We start from the raw sequence: 19,105 nt of genomic DNA on the forward strand, positions 1-19,105 counted from the left end.
AGGGAAACAAGAGGAGAGAGAAGAAAGTGATGAGATAAAAAGTACCCCTCCCAAAACAATATATGTCTGTATCGTAGTCCTTTTGACGATACTCATGCACACAATGGTCTGGATGACGGAGCTCATCGGACCAGTGGAGGTGTCGGTTCCGACCTTTCCGACGTTCGTTGGGAACGTGCAAAATGCCTCCAAGAGAGCGGGCGTCACTCGCGCCACTCATAATCGCCGCACCGGCCTAGGCGACCGAAGGAAGAAATCCAAAAGGCGAGCGCAACTCCTACCATCCGGCGTCCACGAACGCGCCTCCTCATCTATCGTGACGTGCGCAATGTTGGTTTTCGAAGTGCCAGTTCCTTACGAGAGGGTTTGCCACGAAAGAAATTCTGTAGCGACCGAGTCATGAAGATCACAAACTAATTTTTTTTAGCACACCAAAAAAAAAGCAGAGGCTAATTTTGGCACCCAAATCTTGTGAAATATCAGGCCCCCGCCTGCATCCATTTATTACAACGAGCAAGAAAGAAAGCATAAAAACACAATCACCATAAAAATCTCCATGCAACAACTACGTGGAAAGACCCCCGAGATCACAAAACGATGTTTCTTCCCATGTTTGTTTCGCAAAGCAAACGAGCCAAGAAACACATCGCCACGTACCACATTCATCATGTTACTAACCTAGAACAGAGGCTAGTCTAGGAGCAGAGGAGATAATAAGAAAGGAAACAGACGCAGCGAGCGACACGGCGCACGCGAAATCCGAGCGAGTGTCGTGGCCGCAAAGGATCCGCGCCCCCAGGAAAATGCCAAAAACAAAACAACTCCGCCAGGAAGTCGCGTGCGGTTTTGCGCCCGCCCCCCCGCGTCGCCCCCGAAATGGCGGCCGGCTCCCCCCGCCTCCCCGTCCCGTCCCGGAGGCCGCGCCCTACAAAGCCAAAACCCTCGCCCTTCTCCCCCACTCTCGCTCCCCGCTTCTACAGTGGGCAGGCAGACCCTCCTCCCCCCCCCTCCGCCCTCCTCCCCCTCCGCTCCTCATCTCGTCTCCACTTGAGCAGAAGAAGAACGCAGCAGGCGGAAAAAGGAAAAAAAATATATAGTTTAGTTTATCCTTTTCGTTTATCCCTTTGATTGACGGATCAAGAACCGGGGAGGGAGATTGGAGGGGGAGGAGGAGGAGGAGCAACCGGGGAGTAAATTCGCAGGGAGAGACGAGGGGTGCGGCGTGGATAGATAGATAAATCAGTTCGCATCGGTTTATTGATTGCTCATTAACCCAGCATTCCTGCCATTCTCGGGAGGAGCCGGCATGGTTCCGTCCGGGTACGACTGCGCCGCCTCCGTGCTGCTCTGCGCCGAGGACAACGCCGCCATCCTCGGCCTCGACGACGACGAGGACGACTGCTCCTGGGCGGCGGCGGCGGCGGGGGCGGGGGCCACCACCCCGCCGCGCGTCGCCGCCGATGCCGCCGCCGCGGCGGAGGGGTTCCTGGTGGACCACCCCGTGCAGTCCGACGAGTGCGTGGCGGCGCTCGTCGCGACGGAGAAGGAGCACATGCCCGCGGACGGGTACCCCCAGATGCTGCAGCGCCGGGCCGGGGCCCTGGATTTGGCCGCCGTCAGGAGGGACGCCGTAGATTGGATTTGGAAGGTGAGACCCCCCGCATCTTGATTTGATTCCAATCGCCGTTTACTCGTGCCGATGGCGCGGCGCCGAGATGTGATGGGCCGGATTCGTGTAAAGATGCCTTTTTTTCACCCGTTCTAGTGGCGATTTCTCGTTGGATTGGTGCTCGATGGTGCCGCCCCGATGCGATAGCTGATTAAATCTGCAAATTCTCTGCTCATAGGTCATTGAGCATTTCAATTTCGCCCCGTTGACTGCGGTCCTGTCTGTCAACTACCTTGATAGGTTCTTCTCGGTCTATCCCCTTCCTGTAAGTCTTATCACCATCGTCATCTCAGTGCCAACTGAAGCAAACCCTGCTAAAAATCCCGTAATCATGGAGGAATTGGTTTCTCATGGCAGGAAGGCAAAGCTTGGGTCACACAGCTCTTGGCAGTGGCTTGCCTGTCCCTCGCTTCGAAGATGGAGGAGACCTATGTGCCGCTCCCTGTCGACCTGCAGGTCAGTGAGTGATGCATCTCATCTTATCACAGACCTCTGCATACACGCATCGTTGAAGGGTTCCGTCTTTCAGTTTCATCTCAATTAATCGACGGTTTTCGCTTGACAGGTGGTTGAGGCAACTTCTGCGTTTGAGGGAAGGACCATAAAAAGGATGGAGCTTTTGGTGCTCAGCACCTTAAAATGGAGGATGCAAGCTGTTACTGCTTGCTCATTTATTGACTACTTCCTGCGCAAATTCAATGATCATGACGCACCCTCCATGCTCGCATTCTCCCGCTCGACCGACCTCATCCTGAGCACTGCTAAAGGTATGAGAGTTAAATCAGACCCCTCTTTTTTAGTATTCATCGATCAATGTAGTAAATCAAATCTCTTTTTTAGTATTCATCGATCAATGTGTTAAACCAGATCTCCTTTTTAGTATTCATCGATCAATGTGTTAAACCAGATCTCATTTTTGGTATGCATTGATCAATGTGTATAATTTGGCGGCGATCAATTCTTAAAGTTTGAGAATTTGGATTGCAGGAGCTGATTTTTTGGTGTTCAGACCTTCAGAGATTGCTGCAAGTGTTGCACTTGCCGCATTTGGGGAGCGCAATACTTCAGTAGTCGAGCGGGCTACAACTACCTGCAAGTACATAAACAAGGTAGTGATCAGCTCAATGTTCTCACTTACTAAACCACTTGCCCCTCACTAAATGGTAACCTGTAAATGCAATGATGCGCTTGAATTGTTACTTCATTTGCCTAAATACCTCTTATGTCTTGTAGGAGCGAGTGTTAAGATGCTACGAACTGATTCAAGACAAGATAGCAATGGGAACCATTGTCCTAAAGTCAGCTGGATCATCAATGTTCTCTGTGCCGCAAAGCCCGATAGGCGTGTTGGATGCTGCTGCATGTCTCAGCCAACAGAGTGATGATACTGCTGTTGGATCTCCAGCAACATGCTACCAAGCCTCTTCGGCAAGCAAAAGGAGGAGAATTGGCAGATGACCGGTCTCATGTCGTGCTGTGCTTCAGGTGTGTTGCTCACCGTTTTGGCCGTTTTGTTGTTTCAAACATCTCAATTCAGTTTGGTCACTCGAGAACTATAGTGTGGTCAAGTAGTTGCTGGAAGGAACAAAAACACCATAGTCAATACTTGACCCATAAAAACAAACAGTTCGCCGCGAGCCTGTTCATGCAATCGACATATGTAAGGGGCATGCTAAGCTGTTAGTGTCCAGAGATGCATGCTAGTGTAGGCAGAGATGGAGCAAGGAAGTTGCATGTTGTAGAGATGAGAGCTCTATTGCCCTGTTTTTGTATTTCGGTTCCATATTCAGTTTCCAATGAACTTTGGGCAAGGGCTGCTCTGATCATTGAGGCGGTGAATGAAAATGATCCTAAAACGGATCGGCTGAGATACAGAACAGTTTATATTTGTTCTGATGAGTTATAAATTTTGTCGACATTATATGTTGTTCCATTTTATTTCCCTTTTCTGTGATGTCTACTATTATGTCATGATCCTTGATTGCAACTGTGCTTGTCTACCCAATCCTTTATTCGTCACCCGTTGAAGAATCAATGATAAATAAATGATCTTCTTTTCAAGATTCCAACACTAGTTCAGTAATTTATGGGATCAAATGTAGAGCATAAGGGATGCCTGTTTCCTTACAAGTGCATTACCCTTTACCATTTGATTTGGAGCATAATCTATATGTTAGGGTTAGTGAGAACTAAGAGTAGCACTGATGGCCCTATATCAGCCTGCTAGACCCGTAAATGAAACCTCTTGCTGTTGAATACTGTAGTGCAATCTGACTTTTCGATATGTATATGCATTCACAAACCTGCATTTGAAGTTCATCTCCAAAAACAGAAACTGAGATCCACCTGCGCCACCTACATTGCCATCTCTGTGCACCTACCTTCATAGTCAAGCACCATTTTGTCGGATTTGCTAATGCCAAATCTGACTGAGAAATTATTAAACCTCAGTCAGCCAAGCTTACCATCCAATAAGGTTCAAGATTTGTTTTTTATCTAGGTTTAAAAAATCCATGTGTGTGTGTGTGTGTGTTTCTGTGTTGAACCGTTGGATGAAGAACTCAGGATGTCGACCGAGATTTCTTAATGAAAATAGAAACTAAATAGACCCACCTAGGCACCTACATTACCATATCTGTGCACCTTCCTTCATGGTCAAGCACTATATTTATCGGATTTGCTAATGCTAAGTCGACTAAGAAGTTCTTAAATCTCAGTCAGGCAAAGCTTACCATCCAATAAGGCTCAAGATTTTTTAATCTAGGTTTAACAATCCACTTTTTTTTTTTGTGTGTGTGTTCCTGTTAAACCGTCGGATGAAAACTTGTGGGGTGGACTGAGATTTCATTGTTCCTTTTCACCCCATTTGGTTCACTTGAATCAGAGTGTACTCAACTTTACCACATCTAAATCTTGATCCTGCTTCCTGTGTCACTTGAGTCAGAGTGTACTCAAGTTTACCATCCAGTAAGGCTCAAGATTTTTTTTGCTTTGTTTACCCAGGTTTAAAAATCCACCTGATCTGTGTGTGTTGTTTCTGTTAAACCATTGGATGAAGAACTGAGGGCGCCGACCCGGATTTCTCAATTCTTTGTTGACTGACCCTAGTCTCTCTCACCGCATTTAGTTCACTTGAATCAGGGTGCACTCAAGTTTACCACAGCTAAATCTTGATCCTGATTCCTGTGTCATTTGACTTCTCTTCTTTTCAATATCTTGTACGTAGCAGATTCCATACTGAGATGCCTGTCTGTGCATGACACTAGAGTATCATTTACCATACTGGGGGGTCAACTGGATCGTAACGGTAGAGATGTTGAGGAACATGGTGGACATACTCCCTTGTGGAGCTGCAGTAGAGTTACTGTCTACCAGCAGTCCATGGTTTGCCTCTGCTGTCGCTGTCCTTCAATGATCTGCCGCTGCACTTGGCCTAGTTGGCCACCATCAGTTTAAGTGTAGGGCAGTGAGAAATGGACCTGTGGTAAAAGAAACGCGGATACAGCGCATTGCACAGCGTGTGACCGTCCGGTAGGGATTTTGTGAATATTTAGTGTCCGCGGTAATGCACGTTGCGAAACACCTTCAAAGTGTTTTGTGACAGATGGTTCTTTGGGTGCGGGGTCGGGATCGATTACACGCTCGATGGCGTTCCTGTATCCTGCGTTGGATCAACCTAGTTTTGTGGTTGAGATCCTGTATGGTGAAGTATGGTGTGCTTCCTCTGTCGGGAATTGCGGTGCGCACTCGAGTACCCAGAGCCACTTATGTATCGAAAACCGTAGTGTAGGTTTATGATCTTCTTCTCACTTCTTGTGTGAAATCAATATGTGCAATGAAAGGTGGGAATGAAGAGAAATGTGATCAAATCCTTGTCGTGCCTGAGGTTTAGATCCTTGATTTACTGTCAGAAAATCGTGGAATAGATGGCAGAATCTGCTGCCATAGATTGCGAATTATGCGACCGATCATCGACATCGATCGCTACCGTACGGGGGAACGAGTTCTCGCAGCCAAGTTTCCGGCTGGGCAGAAGACATGGTTGACGCTGGCTCAGACATGTTTATGACCCAGCTGTAAATCCAGGCCAATCCTGACTCGCCGAAGCCGTAGGGGTAGGTAAACCCGGCCATGATGATTGATCCAAGCCGCCACCAGTAGTAGATAGCTAGCTAGCAAGATCGGATCCATGAGGTGACTAACGCAAAAAAGAAAAAGAAAAGACTATCTGGTGAGTGAATGAATCATGGTGTCTTGGTCGCCGGCGTCACGCGTCCCTCCTCCTTCCCCTACCACGGCTCCACGACCAGTAGCCCAGTGCCGGGCCAGGCCAGCAAGTAGTACGTGGGCCTCCATGTAGCTACGCCGCATGCAGGCAGCAGGCGGGCGGGCTCGTTGCGTTGCGTTGCGTTGGCCGTTCCCGTGTCCGGTTCCTGCCATCAGCGAGCCCCTGTCGCGCCCGCCCCACCGACCGACCCAGCGGTAGCGCCGCATCTCGGCAACTAATCGTCGTCCGGCCGCACGCCGCCTGCGCCTCCCCCTTGTCGCCGTCGACGCCGGTCGCTGTCTAGATGAGGTGAAAAAACATGAATGCATGCCCACACTGGCTGGCCCTGAACCCGTCTCTGCAGACTGCAACGGAAGGAATGAAACGGTTAAAGACTTGCTGCAGGCGGGGAGACGTGCGCGGGTGCAGTGTTAATTGCCACCGCCACGGCGTACATTCCCTGCGTGATTCCTGGCCGGTGCGTACTACGTGATGGCCCTGCTGTGCTGGCCACCACCGGCCGGGCGCCGATGGTTTGGGCGTTGGCGACGGCAGGTCCACGAGCACGAGGCACGAGGCACGAGCCAGGCCAATGGCGCTTCAATTGCAACGGGGTGGGGGGATGATGGGCCGATGGGGGCACCTGGCGCGCGCGTACGTAGCCGGTAGCCCGGCCTCTTCCGCGTACAGCCTCTGTTCCGCGTCACAGGCGTTGCGTACCCTGCCGGGATCTCGCATTTACCTGCACCGCACAGTAGTTTAAATCTGCCAGCCGCGCCGCAGCTACAGACTTCACAGTGCCAACGTACGTACGCTACGCACGTTCGACAGATCGGCGTTCCGACGCGATGTACGTACGTGCGTCCGGTCGGCACGCGTCGTCGTCGGCGGCGCTGGCGCCGCAGCGGACGAACAGTGGCGTCGATGGGGACGGGACGGACGGCGCAGGGAAAGTTAGAAGCCATTGCTGGCTGGCCTGGCCTGGCTTGGCTAGCTACAAGGGTGAAAAACCAGCCGGGAAACGGCCAAGCCGGGGTTGGCCAACGGCGACCGGGTCGGTACAAACACGACGAGATCTCTGCCGCTGCCGGTGCCGGTGGTGGTGGTGGTGTAGCAATCATGCACATGCACTGCGCGGGAAGAAGCCAGATCCGGGGCTGTTTCCTGGTGGCGGGGTAGCATGCATGCAAGGCCTCTCCCTCTCGTCGACGGACGGACGGACGGACGCATGCATGCATGCGGCAGCGGACGTACGTACGTGCTCACGCGCGCGCGTACGAGGCCCGGCCGGTCCGCCGATCCCGCCTGTCGGGATATTTGAACGCCACCGGCGCTTCGGCCGTGCCGCGCGGGAGTCGACGATGATTGACGGGGGCCGGGGGGCTCGCTGACGGTGTGTCGTCGTCCGTGATGATCGCGACGTGCTGTGTTGTGTTGCGACGGGGCGAGGACGGCGAGGTGGAGGATACGATGTACTGGCCGTGGATTCATGCGTGCATGGGTGGAGATCTGTCGGCCCTCCGTGGGACGGGTCTCTGTAGCTTGGCGCGAAGATGTAGATCGAGGAATATCGCATTGCTGGGCATGCAACGATGACACTTTTTTTTCTGGGTGGAACGAACAACTTTTTACCTTTTCCGCTGGATGCCACCGTACAAGGTGGAATGTGTAGTTATAGCACGTTGCATTTCGTTGGTATTCTCTTTTGCGAGAGAAATTCCCAATCTATTTATCAATCGTGATAGTAGAAAACACAAGAGATAATAAAAATTACAACCAGGTCCAGGGACCATGTAGCGACGACTACAAGTACTGGAGACGTGCCGAAGACGTGCTGCCGTCATGGCCCCTCCCTCATCGGAGCCAGACAAATCTTGTTGTACTAGATAGTCGGGAAGTCGTCGTGCTAATGCCCCGAATGACCAGCGTACCAGAGCAGCAACCATCAGCGATGAAAATAGTTGTAGATCAGAAAGATCAAACCTGTAACCACACGAACGAAGATGAACAAAGATGGGTTTAAATTAATAGATCTATCAAAGACCAACACCGACCGAATCCCACGAGATCCAATGGAGACACACCTTCACACTTCCTCTGACGACGCTATTCGCACCATCGGAATGGAGATTAGACGTGGGAGACATTATTCTTACTGAGGGACATCGCCACCGCCACACGGCCTCAATCAAGACGTCGAACCTAACAAAAACAAAAACGGGGTCCCTTCCGCCGGCGTGGGGCTGAGATCCTCCGCACCTTCATGGCCCAAAGGCCATCGGAGATGGGGCGGATCGACGGCAACACAGGCAGGAGGAGGAAGAATACTTTTCTTGAGGAGGAGGAAATACCATATCATTGGTATTTTATCGAGCCGTGGATCCAATGTTGCCTCTGTGCATATTATATGGTAATGGCGGTGCCTCTTTCAAAGATTTTAACCCGTTATGTATATTGGTTAGAGGAACAGTAGCAATCTAGGCCGTGTTTGGTTAGTTGCATCGTTTTTGGGGTCTTTGTATATGTTACTCGGTTGGGTCTGACTGAGCTAATACTTTTTTTTTGCTGGTTGAACTGGGTTGATGCACTACATGATGTTTGGTTGTGCAAAACACGAGTTGTTGTGATCATTTCTTTTCATTAGTGATGATCTTACCACACACGATCGAAACATCATTTCAGTCCTAGCTAGAAAACAAATAACAGTTCATCCAACCTATTAACAAATAACAACACAAATTAAAAGTCGCTTGTCGAACTAGGTTAAGTCCATCCACTGGTCCGCCTCTGTGCACTGCTGGGTGCACCCAGCCCTTTTGTTATTTGTTTTTCAAATTAATTTAATTCTAGGAATTTCAGAAAATGATTAAAACTTTGAAAATTCATATAAAATAATCTGTAACTCACATGCAAATAATTTATATATGAAAGTTGGTCAGAAAAATGTAACGAATCCGAATATGCTATCCACTCATATGTCACATGCCTCTAACATGATGAACACGGATCCTTCCCCCTCTGATATATCTGTCCAAAACTGTTAAACGCCGGGAAAACATTCTCAGATGTTTTCCCGCTTCGTCAGTGATGTGTAGCATTGCGTTAGGTCACCCCTAGCACTGCATATTGCCATGTCATGCATTGTGATGCATTTGATTGCTTTATATTTATTGTTTCTCCCCCCTCTTCTCCTCGGTAGATACCGAGACTGACGCTGATTCCGGTACGACTACACCTTTGACGTCCAGCCACTTGCAGCAGAGCTTCCAGGAAAGCAAAACCCCCTTGATCATTTCTATACCGCCCATTCCTTCTCTCTCATGCTTGCATTAGATTTTGCTACTGTTGTTCATTTGTACCTATTCTGGTGCATAGCCTGATTTTGCAACCTGCTATTGTTACCTACCTGTTTATCCTATATGCTTAGTATAGGTTGGGTAGTGATCCACCAATGACCCCTCACCTTGTCCATGTTGCCCCCGCTCTATGATCGATGACTCGATCAATGTGATCGACGTCCAGAGCCCGACACATCACCTCACACCCCCTAGTTGTACGACTCTATAGAGCTACTATCGAGTGTCGAGGGTGATACCTCGTATATCACTTCTGATGAGACCTTTGTAGTATAGTTAATCGGTCGTGGTCTACGGAGGGTGATTCCTCCTTCACCACTCCCGATAACGACTCCGTCGTGCAACACCTCAAGTGTGAACCCTCGAGGGTGATTCCCGCAAGTTCACCTTGACGGTTACATCAAGTGGAATCCATCGAGGGTGATTCCTCGGATTCCCCCTTGGTGTTATGGACACACGGTTACTTTGACTTTACCCCCAGAACCATGTCAAAGACGGGTCGGCCCCGAGGGGTACCCGTGAGAGTTACTGGAGTAACCAAACACGTCCTTAACAATGCAAGGTAGAGCGAGCGACGCAAACAAATAAATAAAAAATAGACTGCCCCCGACGTCTCGCTAAAGACGACGACCTGCCGTCTAGTTGAACTAGGGAACACTATTTGACCATAGATCAGCGGAAAGTCTTAATGATCAACTATAAATGCAAATCCGTTTTTTTAATTTGGAAGGAAAAACAATTTTTTAACACAAAATTGAATGCTAAATGAAACGTGAACACTTTTCTTATTCGTGAACAATTTTTTTAAAAAAATTCAAAACATTTTTGTGAACACAAACATTTTTCTAAAATCAAACACCTTTTGTGGACAGGAAGTTTTTTTTAAATCACATTTTTTTTCAAAACGTGAACTTTTTTGTAATCCAGAAAACAATTCAGAGCGCAAACATTCTTTTCAAAACAGGATCATTTTTTGAAATTCCAAAACAAAATTTGGAAACACGAACACTTTTTGGAATGCGCACATGTTTTGAAAACCCAGAACAAAATTTGAAAACAGGAAAAAAAATTGCAAACAATTTTTGAAACTACCGAACAAAATTTGAAAACACAAACAGTTGTTTAAAAATGAACATTTTTGTAAAATCATGAACAATTTTTGGAGAAGTGAACATGTTTTGAAATCTAAAAATAAATTGAGAATGCAAACATTCTTTTTGAAATGGTAACATTCTCTGATATTCCAAAACAAAATTTGGAAACACGAACATTTTTTTGAACGCGAATACTTTTTGGAAATCCAGAACAAAATTTGAAAACAGAAACATAAATTTGGAAAAACAAAAACCAAAACACCTGTTGACAAACAGACTTGAAAAAAAATTGAAGAGAGTAAAAAAGGAAATAAAAATAAAAAGTAAAAATCGAATAAAGAAAGAAATTAAAAGGAAAAAAGTAACCAAAAAGAAAAAGGACCGGGCTGCTCTATTTAATAATGCTTTTGTTTAGCTCTATTGGACTGGGCGTTTGGGCTACGGAGTATGGGCTGGGCAATGAGCATAGTATTTTTTTTTTTGGTGATTTTGCTGAGCGTGCCACTGCACGGTTTTGCCCGTGAGTAGCTCCGCTAGTGCTGAGTGCTGACGCTGCGCCGCCGCCGCCGCCTATTCGTGACCAGGCCGTTGCCGCTGCTCCGTCCTCCGCTTCCCCCCGCCGCTGCTGCCTCACCAATCCCTCCTCTTCCCCTCCCCACCCGGTCTCTGCCGCCGGCGTCTCCTTGTCTCGCTTCCCCGCCGCCGCCGCCGCCGCCGCCGCCGCCGCGACCTCGTCGACGGAAGTCTTCGGCGGCTGCAGAGTTCATCCTATCTCGGTGTGACTAGGTGCAGGTTTGGCGCTCCAATATTGCTACTGTATTTGATTTCTTGTTGATGAGCTCTATAATCTAGAGTATATGCAATTGCTGGAATCGAAAGTAATTTGGTACGTGCGCTGTGCGCACTGCTCACGCATGTCATCTGTCCACCTTGGTCAAAGTCGATTTGTGTTAGAAGACCAAGGACAGCTTAGCCGGCCGCAACCTCTCATTTTTTTCCCCCTGATGTCTGAAATCATCTATTTTCGTTGCTAATAACATCCTAACTTCCTCACCGAAAGCTTATGCCATGATTCTTATTTTCCAGGCCGCGTACAGAAGGTCAAGGACCCAGATGTTTTCTTCGCAGGAAGGTTCGCAGGAAGGTGATTTCATCTCATCTTCATGCTTCTGAGGCCACAACAGTACCACTCCACTTGCTGTAGTGCCTACTGTGCAATACCTGAAACTTATTTCATTACTGTAAATGTGATGGTGTTTCTAGAACAATCACCTGCATGCGAAGCACTTCATATCGACAGCATCCATAGTTATTATGCTTGCATTTCTCATGCTGAACTGATGATGCATCCAAGTTGAGTTGTATGCATCTCTGTTGATACCATCTTGTTTAGAATACTTGGTTTCCACACTTCAAAGTGACACCATCCATACACCAATTTGTTACCCTCGGCTCACATAAACCTAGGGTATTGCAGTCTGATGTGGCTGAAAATCCTCTAGTTATGTTATACATCTGAAAATATTGTTGTGTGTGGTTTTTACCCAGAGGACACGGCCAACTTTTCTTTCAAGGATGGTAAAAAACTGTGCTCTCTTTTTCTGCGGCAGCAAGGTCTGATCAAGAAAAAGCGAAGGTCTGTCTAGTGCTTGCTCTCTTCTTCTATATGCATCCCTCCACCCCCTCTTATCCGCACCTTACATATTTATTTTTATTCATATATGTATGCATGCAGATGGCTGGCCTCGCTGAATCCTGAATTAGGTGTCCCCTTCAAACTTAAGCGACCAAAGTTTCTCAAAGTCGCGTAAGTATTCTACTATCTGTGCACCTTTCTCTAAACCAGATGCCGTGCGGTATTTCAACTGCTGGAGCTGCATGATTCTCATTTGAAAACAGTATGTGCTGATTTAGTGGGTTACCTCCATGGCTCCATGGTCCAAGAGTTTGTGCCAAAAGCTTCAATAGAGCAAAACTCACTCTTCGTTTATGCACAAAAATGACCCATAGCCCATGTTTCTCATCTGAAAACAACATCCACTGATTTAGCGAGTTACCTCAGCTCCATGTGGTCTTGGATTGTAAAATATGGCAAACCTACCAGATTTCCATTTATCATATTTCTTTACTTATAGGGTTACTTTACCCATATTAATATTTTAGTAACCCCCGACAAAAATTTCTGTTCTACAGCTACTTGGCTGAATCGGATGTCAGGACTGATGAAGTAAGTTATTCATACTCTAACAGAACCTACAGCTTACGGTTTTCAATTTCAGTTTTTACTCCCCTTATTAATGTTGCTTGCGTAGCTACTTATTTATCCGTTAGGTTTAATATAAGAATGAATGGCATATAATTATATTTCTAGTACAATAATAAGAGAAGATTTAACAATTTTAATATGTTGTGTGATCAAATATGTTGCTTCATGTGAACCTTGCATCAAGATAACTACACTTGTGGAAGGATATACAGCATGGCTTTGATGGGATTAGGGCATTGGAAGGAGCAGATTGATTATAGTCTGAGATGAGATAACATCTAGTAAAAAGGCTCTAACTCATTTGTTATTGCTTGATCGATTTTCCATACTTGTTAGCACTATCAATTTCATAGTAATTACTTCTTTTTGGCGAATAATTTCGTAGTAATCACTTGATTTGATCCTTGAGAGTACTCTTCTGTAAGATAGTTTATATTTAGTATATTACATATAATACATCTCTTGTTACTATGTCACAGTTTATACTATTTTACTTTTGAAATGTAGTTTTATTACTATCTCACGATTTGCCTGCCTTCTTTATTACAATAGTGTCTTATAGATCATTTTACCCTCTTCTTTTGTTGCTTTAGTTAACATCCATGTAGCATAAACATGACAGTAACTGGGCATCTCTTATCGAGAAATGTCTATTCCAGGTGTCCAGCGAGAGAGTAAGATTTAACATCGAAGAAAGTTTTGGTTTGCAAAGGAAGTGTTACATTCATCAGGTAGTTCTGGATGGTCTCGAGCTTTTTAAGTTGCAAAAACAGAAGGATGGCTCTCTCTGTCCAGAAAGCTTGAAGATCATGCACTGTACAATCAGCAAATTAAGCAATGGAGCACTTGAGTCAGTGGCTAATATTGTCGCCCACAATGGGATTAGTTTCAGGAAGATTAGGCCTACAATGATGAAAATCGTGAAGGACCACCTTCCAAAATACTTGGCTGAGTTGGACAGTGAAAGTGGTATGCAGTTGTCTGAAATTTTAACAAATCCATGCAGCTACCATTCTAATTCTGTCCGTCTTAGAACACCTGTTTCACCAATGCTTCTGTCATCTATTGACCAAGCTTTAGCTGGGCTGGATGAAATTCCCCAGCTAGCTGTTATTGCAATCAATAGAAAGCTCACAGGAAAATCATGCCCCCCAGAATTTCTGCATGTAACTCGAACTTCCAGCAGAAGCTATCTTATTAATTTGCTAAGGAAAAGGTGTGGAAATATGATAGCAAAGCTGCAGGAAGGCAGTGATCTTCCAGTGAACTTTGCAAAAGCATTGTCAGTGATGAACCTGTATCGAAAACTAACACTAAAGAGCATGGATATTTCACATTCAGAGTTCTTTCTGTTTCCACGTGCGACTATATCATCGCAGCAAGATATCCTGAATGCTCTATGGTCACTTCCAAACGTCGATACTGATGATATGAAGTTGCTGCGTCCCATTATGGGTCAAGGTTCTCAAGTTAAGATGGCATCATTCAGAGCAGCTGTGAGGAAGTACTTGACAGAATGCTTGTTTGAGTGTGATGATGGTAATTTACCAGATTTGGCAGTACGTGCCATTGGTTTCTTAGCTCGAATGTCTCCTAAATATCAACAGGCTATTCTCACAGAAGACAGAAAGGAAGTGGAAGTAGATGCTGTCTTGGATTTAAGCAGTTGTCTCAGATCTTTAGCACGCGGTGCCACTGAAGAAAACTCAAGCGATGACGAAGTTAGCTTAGAGAGTGACAGGTGCAGTGAAGATAATGATTTTGTACTCACCGCGAGCAACTACTTTGATATTCGTTCTCAGCAGCACATGGATGAGGGCCGCTGTTCAAATTTCATGATCAATAGCACTGAAGATTCTGAGTACACTGCTGGTGCTGGACATTATGGAGACAGTGATGCTACTGGCAGTACGAAGGATCCTAGTTTGAAGGACAATGTGGAGATGACTAGATGCTCTGCAGAAGATCTCTCTGCATTATGTGATGACACTGCAAGTATTGCACACGAGCTTATTGGGCACATTCTTAAAAACATGTTGACTGAAGACGAGGAGATTGATGAACTTACCGATTGTTATCTTGGAGGCAGTTCTAATTCTCAAGATCCTCAAGGTACATTGTGAACCACCAGTAGAACTTTTCTATTTGTTATTTCTCTTCAGTTTTCAATCTCCGTTCAGGGTAATGATATTTGTGTGCCATAGATCCTGAAGCGAAGAACCAAAAAGGCGACATTGTGATGAATGCTGTCCAGAGTCTCTTACCTAATCTACCGAAAAGGTCTGTCTACATTTTTCATTATCTCCCTCACCCCCTCCATTGTGCACGTAAACGGTCTAATAGTATGTTAATGTGTGCAGCTCCATTGACAAAGTTAGGAGCATACTGGATGGTGCTGAGCAGTGAGGATGGTCAATACACATTTTTAGGTGTCGAACCTTGCATGGTGCTGTGAATTGGGATATTGAATGCGATGGACAATTTTACCTTATGAAGAGGGATGGGCATGTTTTGTTTTGCTGGGGGAAATGTGCATGTGGTGGACATTTTTTTGCCATATCACTGTTACACTTACATGGATCCTGTAATTAGCGATTTTCTGTGCACTCTGAGTCTCTGACATGGTTAAGACTGGTGATTTTTGAAATATACTAGACTGTTGCAAGACTGGTGGTGTTTTTCATTTTGCACTGCTCTGTTTCAAGTTTCAACTACTCTGAAAACTAGCACATATTCAAATCACATTATAGTCTGATCCACCATCAATTGTTGTCATTCTCCTTTCTGCTTTCATGAACTATACTTTCAAAAATTGTTTCCAGGATTACTGTGCAAAACATTTTTTAATTGGCATTTAGTTCAAGAGAATTGTATTAGGATTAATAAAATGCACTGTGGGTAGAACAACTAGTTAGGTGGGTGCAATGAAGTATGGAAATTTACAATCATTCGTTTTGGTCACAAAAATTGTTTATTGGGCTCAATGTGGGGCAGTTAGGCGCCAGTTGTGCTAATGTTGCTTGGTCAGCCCCCGAGGGGCATCGGCCCCCAGTACCATGGACTTTTGCAGGGCTAATATTTCATTTGGTAGTATTGCTTTTGTATGGTATTGTTGTCAGGAATCATGCCAAACATGTCAACTTGTCCAGGTAACAAATATTATGTCGAGGATGCTGTGTTGCTCGGTCTTAACCGTTACTCTGCAGACATGATGACTCAACCTATCATGGCTGTTGCTCTTCTGAACCTCTCTTCACGGTTTCCATCTATCAGAGTAAGATGTCTTTCAACTTGACCTCATATTGCTGTTGCATAACTTTCTGCGAAGTACTAGCTCAAAGCTGCAACTGTTTTTAACAACGAGCTAGTTGAATTTGTTCTTTCAGTTCTCCTGTATCCATAATGTTCCCTGTAAGTTCTGAATGTGCTGTGCGAAACCACTTTTACGAATTCTAAAATTTGTGCAATTGTATCATCTCTTATTACAAATGAACTTTGGACTCGCATGATCATTTAAATATGGAAATTTTCCTAACTTACCGAAGAAATATGTAATGATGTAATGATGTCTACACTCTGGTTATCATATGGTGATGTACCGATACCTTTGTGTATGATTTGCTCTTCTTTTAGGCATCTCTGTTAACTTCTCCACAAACTTATCACATCTTTTAGATCCTTGCAATGGTGCGTAGTTGTAACCTCAAGATACATTAGCATGTCATTTAAAGATTTAATTCATGCCTGGTAAGGCCGGCTTTCTGGGCTTTGTGGCTTTGGGCCATTCGACCGTGTCGCGGATGGCTAGGATTGCACGTAAAAATTCTGAGGTGACGGCTGTAATATTCTCAAGGGTGAGTTTTTCTGGTCATTTACCCGCAGTGCCATCCCACGTCCATGTCGGCACTGATTGCCGATTCGGCCTCGCGCGCTCGCCCTACGCTCATCACCATCCTGAGGTTTCTCAGTTCTATTGGCATGTGTAGGTTTGCGCCAATGTTATATAAGATCCATTGAACATTCTGTTTGCAAGAAACCTTTTTGTCCTCGTCTACTTACCTAGTTCCCAGCTGATATATGCTCATGTCGTGAGTGTTTGAAATTACTACTGCATTGGTTGTCCACCTATTTATGTTGTTCTGTTTAGTCTGATCCTCCAACATTCATCTTACCTGTGCTATTCTCCATGTGCAGCTTACTGCTCTGAATAATGAACTGCAAGCTCTGCAGACGGACAAGGAGATACTGAAGGCCAGTACCCAGTAGAAACAAACCAGAGGAGGAGGCAAGATGTTATTGAAGCACTCTTGTCCTTGCAGCCATGTCTTCCACCCACAACTTATCATCTTCTCAGTGAACTTCAGTTTCTGCTGCACTGATGTACGTAGTTCTGTTGGCCTGAAGTTTCTTGCATTTCTCATTCAAGGTTTAAGTCGCTATTCGTATTCGAGGAGAACAGAACTCTCAACGAAGCAAACAAAGGGCTGGTGAGTTTACTGGAGAAAGAGCAAAAACATCGGTCCGAAAGGAAGCACTCCACAAAGGTAAAAAAGGACGAGGTGCTTCCAAAATATTGCAATTCTACTGTTCCTGCAAAAACACCCTTTTGTGTGTATGCCCATCCTAAGATAATTGTTGTAACATTGAGATTGCCGCAATACGTATCCTGTGATCATTCTGCTTCTTATCCTGATGATTTAGATGTCTTCATGCATTAAACTGACCTCCTATCCTCAAAATACCAAGTGTTCTTTCCCTTTCTTTTTATATGTTGAGACAAGATCGCACCAGACCAATCTTCACTCCTAGCTAGCTTTTATGCAGATCTCTTGTGAATGAGTATATCTAAATAATTTTACCATTTTGATACTTGAATTACTGCCTGTTACTAGTGATCTAAAAGATCTTGTATTTGTTTACAGAGGGAGTACTTTCTAATCATGGTCAGCTCACTAGTATAATTTTATCGAGTTTGTTTGTTTGGTGTTAAATTCTAGCGCTATGTTTATGAAGTGTACAAGAATTATCAAAATAACATGAACTCACACAATTTCATGAAAAATACATGAACTCATGCACATGACGTTTGAATAACTAGCCATTGGCTAATATCAGTACATGATGGGTCGGTTTTAGAAGCCGAGCAGATACTCCATCTGTAAACAAATATAAGAGTGTTTAGATCACTAAAGTAGTGATCTATATGCTCTTATGTTTCTTTACGGAGGGAGTACATCTTTCGTCTCCTTTGACTAATCAATTATATCCCACTAACATTTTTCTCTTGTTTCAGCTGTTTATTCCTTTCTTCCTGGAAACTGACAACGCAAACCATTTTTCTGAATCGTATGCATGCTTGAATTCATCCAAACACACATTATTGTACACACAAGGAACCAAGGATTACATACAAGAACACAAATACATGCGTGTAAAACTACTTGAGCTTACACAGTAACCACATTTTTTTATCTCTTCACAGCTTTCTGGGTCAGTGGAAGAAGGGCCTTTTCTTTCTGCCATGATGCAAACAGGAATGGCAGTATCTTCCAGATGAGATGAGATAATCAACGCCCGCGGCAGCCGAAGATGGCTTTGCAGCCGCGGCCGGTGTAGGGCTGCCCCCGGCCGGGGCAGGAGCCGTAGCACGCCGCCTTGTTCGCCTCCAGCCCTCCGTAGCCGATGTACTGGGGGCTGTAAGCAAGCACCCTCCTCTGTGGGTACGCCGCCTCCTCCTCACGCTCCGTGAAGCCCGCCTCGTCGTCCTCGACGGTGCGCACCGGCATCGCCGCATGGGTGCCGGCGCCGGCGAGGACGCCGCGGCTCATGACCAGCGCCGCGGCGATGTAGGCCAGGAGGAGGAGGAGCTGCGTCTGCGGCTTCATTGTCCCTGCTTCAAGTGGCGCCTGCACTGTGGCCTCTGCTTCAGGTTCAAGTGGTGCTGGCGCACTGTGGCCGGCCTGTGGGGCGTGCCTATCTCTCAATAATTTGTTCTGCTGTTGCGTCTATTCCAGAGGGGAGGAGACGGAGGTGGTTGAGGGCACTCCAACAGCAACGCCATGCCTAACATTGCATGCACGTGATGCTAGGCGACACCGTAGCGTCCATGTCCGGTCTCTGGTGTGATTGCCATTGGGTTTTGTGGAGGCGAACGATGTTGGCTGTTTCACAACCACCCGGTTCATTTCAAACTTAATTTCAGCAGAAGGTTGACGGACACACAAGACTGTTTAGATAGTTTTCATACCTTGTTAGTTTTGTCATGGCTGAGCCAAGTTATCCCAGTTACAACAATCATGCATAATAAAATTCATAAAAAAACCTAGTTACTTTTAATGAATAATCTGTTCATAAACCCACAATTCATCGGATCCTAACAAATGCACTGCAAAAAAGGATTACATCAGATATAATTTTAAGAAGATCGAGGAGAACATGGTGTTGAAGATCAAA

The 19,105-nt window shown here is 45.7% G+C and overlaps 3 protein-coding genes across 4 annotated transcripts; 2 read left to right on the forward strand and 1 right to left on the reverse strand.

The window, feature by feature from the left end:
- The first annotated feature begins 960 nt into the window (after positions 1-960).
- LOC119317931 (cyclin-D3-1-like) lies at positions 961-3,602 on the forward strand. The gene is made up of 6 exons (XM_037592436.1): positions 961-1,648; positions 1,848-1,934; positions 2,027-2,125; positions 2,235-2,436; positions 2,657-2,778; positions 2,903-3,602. The coding sequence occupies exons 1-6, from the start codon at positions 1,307-1,309 to the stop codon at positions 3,125-3,127; spliced, it is 1,077 nt and encodes a 358-aa protein (XP_037448333.1). The 5' UTR covers positions 961-1,306; the 3' UTR covers positions 3,128-3,602.
- A 7,310-nt stretch (positions 3,603-10,912) lies between these two features.
- Positions 10,913-18,267, forward strand: LOC119317932. Of its 2 annotated transcripts, XR_005153841.1 has the most exons (12): positions 10,913-11,172; positions 11,473-11,530; positions 11,935-12,022; positions 12,122-12,193; positions 12,580-12,613; positions 13,312-14,764; positions 14,857-14,932; positions 15,013-15,081; positions 15,802-15,926; positions 16,847-17,032; positions 17,112-17,196; positions 18,135-18,267. XR_005153841.1 is itself a non-coding variant. In XM_037592437.1 (8 exons), the coding sequence occupies exons 2-8, from the start codon at positions 11,500-11,502 to the stop codon at positions 15,056-15,058; spliced, it is 1,800 nt and encodes a 599-aa protein (XP_037448334.1). In that variant the 5' UTR covers positions 10,913-11,172; positions 11,473-11,499; the 3' UTR covers positions 15,059-15,083. The 2 variants fall into 2 exon arrangements, 1 of the variants encoding a protein (XP_037448334.1); XM_037592437.1 differs by lacking the exons at positions 15,802-15,926; positions 16,847-17,032; positions 17,112-17,196; positions 18,135-18,267 and having other exon boundaries at positions 15,013-15,083.
- On the reverse strand, positions 17,987-18,587 carry LOC119317933. Its single transcript, XM_037592438.1, has one exon. The coding sequence runs from the start codon at positions 18,535-18,537 to the stop codon at positions 18,220-18,222; it is 318 nt and encodes a 105-aa protein (XP_037448335.1). The 5' UTR covers positions 18,538-18,587; the 3' UTR covers positions 17,987-18,219.
- Between the last annotated feature and the right edge of the window lie 518 nt (positions 18,588-19,105).

The sequence above is a fragment of the Triticum dicoccoides genome, chromosome 6A (genome assembly GCF_002162155.2).
Source record: "Triticum dicoccoides isolate Atlit2015 ecotype Zavitan chromosome 6A, WEW_v2.0, whole genome shotgun sequence".
Classification (NCBI taxonomy): Eukaryota; Viridiplantae; Streptophyta; class Magnoliopsida; order Poales; family Poaceae; genus Triticum; species Triticum dicoccoides.

What these genes read in the sequence shown, in the direction of transcription:
- LOC119317932 (XM_037592437.1), top strand. Translation starts at nt 11,500, where the DNA reads ATGTTTTCTTCGCAGGAAGGTTCGCAGGAAG. An exon ending in GCAGGAAGGTTCGCAGGAAG is followed by an intron (nt 11,531 to 11,934) that starts GTGATTTCATCT and finishes GTTTTTACCCAG; the next exon opens with AGGACACGGCCAACTTTTCT. An exon ending in TTACCTAATCTACCGAAAAG is followed by an intron (nt 14,933 to 15,012) that starts GTCTGTCTACAT and finishes TAATGTGTGCAG; the next exon opens with CTCCATTGACAAAGTTAGGA.
- LOC119317933 (XM_037592438.1), bottom strand. Translation starts at nt 18,537, where the DNA reads ATGAAGCCGCAGACGCAGCTCCTCCTCCTCCTGGCCTACATCGCCGCG.
- LOC119317931 (XM_037592436.1), top strand. Translation starts at nt 1,307, where the DNA reads ATGGTTCCGTCCGGGTACGACTGCGCCGCCTCCGTGCTGCTCTGCGCC. An exon ending in CGCTCCCTGTCGACCTGCAG is followed by an intron (nt 2,126 to 2,234) that starts GTCAGTGAGTGA and finishes TTCGCTTGACAG; the next exon opens with GTGGTTGAGGCAACTTCTGC. An exon ending in CATCCTGAGCACTGCTAAAG is followed by an intron (nt 2,437 to 2,656) that starts GTATGAGAGTTA and finishes TTTGGATTGCAG; the next exon opens with GAGCTGATTTTTTGGTGTTC.